Raw genomic sequence first — 3,897 nt, 5'->3', positions numbered from 1 at the left:
TTTTATGCTGGGTAACACCATTCTGGTATTGCTGCACTATCTTTCTGCGCAACAATGGTGGAATTGGTGATCCTCTTACCATCTTGGCTTCTGAGAGACACTGACACTCTGAGAAGCTCTTTTTATACCCAATCATGTTGTCAATTAACCTAATTAGTGTTAATTGGGCTTCCAGCTGTTCGTTATATGCAGACTTTCCTTTTTCCAGCCACTTATTGCTACTTGTCCCAACTTTTTTGGGATTTGTTGACACTGTGAAATTTTGAATCAACATATTTTTCCTTTAAAATGTTACATTTACTCAGATTAAACTTTTGATCTGTCATCTATGTTATATTACTAATAAAATATTGACATTTGCCATCTCCACATCATTGCATTCAGTTTTTATTCACAATTTGTTTAGTGTCCCAACTTTTTTGGAATCCGGTTTGTACATTTAAAAACAGCAGTTGTTAACAAAAGTGTTTACCAATCAAAATCCATGGTACAAATTTAATGAATATTTACCGCATTCTACCGGTACCATTTGACTTCCGGTTACATGACCTAGATAAGACTGTGTTAAACCAGTAAATAATTTTAAAATAATTTCGGTTACGTAGGTGTTTAGCTCTGTTCTGTCCAGTGATTATGCATATAGTTCTTGTGTTCATTTTGAAGGTATAACGGCTGTAACCACGAGTCAGACAGTGAAGCTTCGTGACAATCTTTCAGTCTGAGCATGTGCTGAAAGCAAGCTATATTCTGTGAAACACCATCTGCTGGCTGGTTCTTGTACTACAAGAAAGCTGCACACAGCTGGAGCGGACTGGGCACAGATTATGAACAATGGATGCCCACGACTTAATAACTTGAGTGTCTTATTTATATACAAAATTATGATTTATCTTATATTTAATAAGTATGGCTTAGAGACAGGTGCGTTCTAAGGTCTAAGCATTATGGTACACTAACTATAAAACAACAACAGGCTAAATATCACAAATCTCCATTCAACTTCTGCATCTATTTCTTCTTCTTCCTGTTGATTTTTTGGCGTTTGACAAATAATTTGGAGTCTCCATCAGAAAGGAAGGGGAAGGTTGTTTATATGTTCGGCGGGGGGTGAAAGTGGAGGGTGATGGAGGTGTTTTGTCCATGAGACTGTCCGGCTTTGCTGCAGCTTCTCACACTAACGCGCTTCAGATATGATTATGATTTTCAAAATGAAGATGTGGCATGGATAATATTATTATTATTACATAATGTCTACTTTTAAGTTTAGGCTTAAGTCTTTCCTTTTTGATAAATCCTATAGTTAGGGTTAGCTTGGGTTTCCTGAGCTGTCCCTTAGTTCTGCTGCTATAGGCTTAGACTGCTGGAGGACAAACTGACCATAATTTCTCACTGTGCTGCTCTATGTACTTGCTCGACTCTACCTGTTTTGTATTTGTAATCATTTCTTTCTTAACATGTGTTTTGTATTTTTTTGTCTTTTCTCCTATAGAAAGTGCACCTGGACCTGTCATTCTGTGTTTGTCTCTCCTTCCTGTCCTCTCAAACCAGCTGGTCAAATCAGATGGCAGCTCATCCTGAGCCTGGTTCTGCTGGAGGTTTCTTCCTTTAAAAGGGAGTTTTTTCTTTCCACCGTCTCCTTTGTTCTTGTTCAGGATGGGAGACTGTGATGAAGTGAAGATTCAACACAATCTGTTGCTTCCTTAGATAGATACATTTTAGTATCTGGCTTTTATAATGTGTGTAAATGTTTTTGTACAGTGCCCTGACACAACTTCTGTTGGGACTCTGAGCTATAGAAATAAACTGAACTAAATTACAAATAGATGCTCCAGCCAACTGACTTTGAAAAATAAAAACGGTCTATAACCAAGTCACATTTACAATGTGATAGTAGCTCAGTCGTTCATAACACTTCAAGTATTACTTGTTGAGAAAGATCTTTTCTTAAAAGTTCAGCATTAACAGCTGGACTCTACTCTGTTTGTTATCAAGTATCACATGAACCACTGAACAAATTTTAATAAAACTCTCAGATAATAATCAATAGATGTGCATCTACAACTAATTCCTTCTTTGAATCCATCCAATTCAACATGGCTACCAGAGCTTACTGACATTAACCAAAACAAAAATGCCTATAATTCAGTATATTTCCCAATTAAAATAAAAAGTATGTAAGTTCCTTTCGGCTGTTCCCTTCTGCAGGGGTCACCACAGTGAGTAAACTCGCATGAAAGATTTGGCAGCTTGTTTGACAATGCCCTTCCTGATGCAACCTGGGCTTGAACCTGCAACCTCAGGATTACAACACCACGGCACTGACTACTCAGCTACCACTGATAAATCTGGTGTGGTAATAGCTAAGAGTCGTTCACAACAGATACTCTGAGTATCATATCTTGTGATATCACACGAAAGTGTGCATAACATTATTTTAAAAATTTGGACCAAAACGCTTACAGTGCCATTTTTCAACACAAGATATTCTTAGTTAAAAGTCTGGGATGGGTGGCATGCGATATGCAATCTTTCAAGGAACACAAAAATGTTCAAACTAATCTGCTTTATCCATTTTCTTTATCTTCTACTGTTAAACAGATGTGATATTAAACATTTTCTTAACGTATTTACCTTATTCCTGAAGGCAATCTGTGAAGTTGTCCTCTGACGTACAGATATCTGTTCTTAGAGGCATCATGGCTATAGGAAACTGGCAAAATCTCCCCCTCTAGACCCAGATCCTCCACCTGCAGACACATACATTTGTGTTTATCTTTCTAACAATCCAAAAAAAAGGTTAAAACAAAACAACTGGACTGTATTTTGTAGCTGAAGACGTTTCACTTCTCATCCGAAGAGCTTTCTCAATTAAAAAAAACGAGAGTTTGGGGTTCAAGTTATAAAGCTGAGCTAAGCTGGATACATATGGCGATTGCCCTATCACTACTCACAATAGGGGTTCATTGGGGTCTTTCTTGTGCCCCTTTTCCACTGTCACAGTGCGGATCAGGTCAGCTCAGATCGGCTCGTGTCTCGTTGTGTTTCCATTTACACTTCTGGACCGGCTCTGTAGGCGGGGACTAGAATCCAACTTGTCTTACCACCTGGTGGCGGTAGTGCTCCCTTAAGTTACTTACTAGCCACCACTAAACGTATTAGAAGAAGAACACCCTGAAGGTTTTGTCTCAAGATGTTGTGGAAGAGATGTCATGTTTTAATGGAGTACTTCATGAGCTGTAACTTATAAACCTGATTCATAATCCTACCTTACTGCCTTCCTGCTGCTTTAAACCCATGTGTTTTTCATTTTAGTTTAGATTTTTACAATAAAGATGTATTAAAAATATCTTCACTTTTATTATTTGCAGATATGCACAAGGTTCATGTTAAAATTACAAAACATCACACTGTGCTGTAATCTTTGAAACTGCTTTTACAATAAGACTTGAAAACAATTAGGTTAAATTTGTCCTTAAATTTTAAAGGTTTGCCTTTCATTAAATTTAAAAACATAAATTTATTACTTATTAATCTAAAAAAGTTAAGTCTGGTCCTCTGGACATTCAAAAAACAAAACAAACAAAAAAAACATTTATTGTTTATTTATTATAAACTGTATTGTTTGTTTTGTGAATGTCCAGAGGACCAGACTTAACTTTTTAGATTTTTCTACCTGGATTATTGAGCAGCATCAGGATATTAATTAATAAATAGTCAGTTGGTCTGTGAACACCATGGGATCCTAGAAGAGTTGAAGAGGTGGATGTTGATGTCTGTGCCTCCCTGGTGAAGATGCTGCTCCCACAACCCTGAAGCAGAAGATGATGGATGGATGGATGGATGGATGGATGGATGGATGGATGGATGGATGGATGGATGGATGGATGATGGATGGAT

At 37.4% G+C, this 3,897-nt stretch overlaps 1 protein-coding gene across 1 annotated transcript in view; it reads right to left on the bottom strand.

Moving 5' to 3' along the window:
* Window positions 1–3,897, bottom strand: part of ppox (protoporphyrinogen oxidase) — a gene marked incomplete at its 3' end in the record, with an annotated part of 47,785 nt that overhangs the window by 27,787 nt on the left and 16,101 nt on the right. The window contains 1 exon segment of the mRNA XM_037677350.1: window positions 2,632–2,747. Coding sequence (XP_037533278.1) covers window positions 2,632–2,747 — 116 coding nt within the window.

The sequence above is a fragment of the Nematolebias whitei genome, chromosome 5 (genome assembly GCF_014905685.2).
Source record: "Nematolebias whitei isolate Nwh7 chromosome 5, NemWhi1, whole genome shotgun sequence".
Taxonomy (NCBI): Eukaryota; Metazoa; Chordata; class Actinopteri; order Cyprinodontiformes; family Rivulidae; genus Nematolebias; species Nematolebias whitei.
Note: the sequence above shows the minus strand (reverse complement) of the source record. Positions and strands in the feature narration are given on the sequence as shown.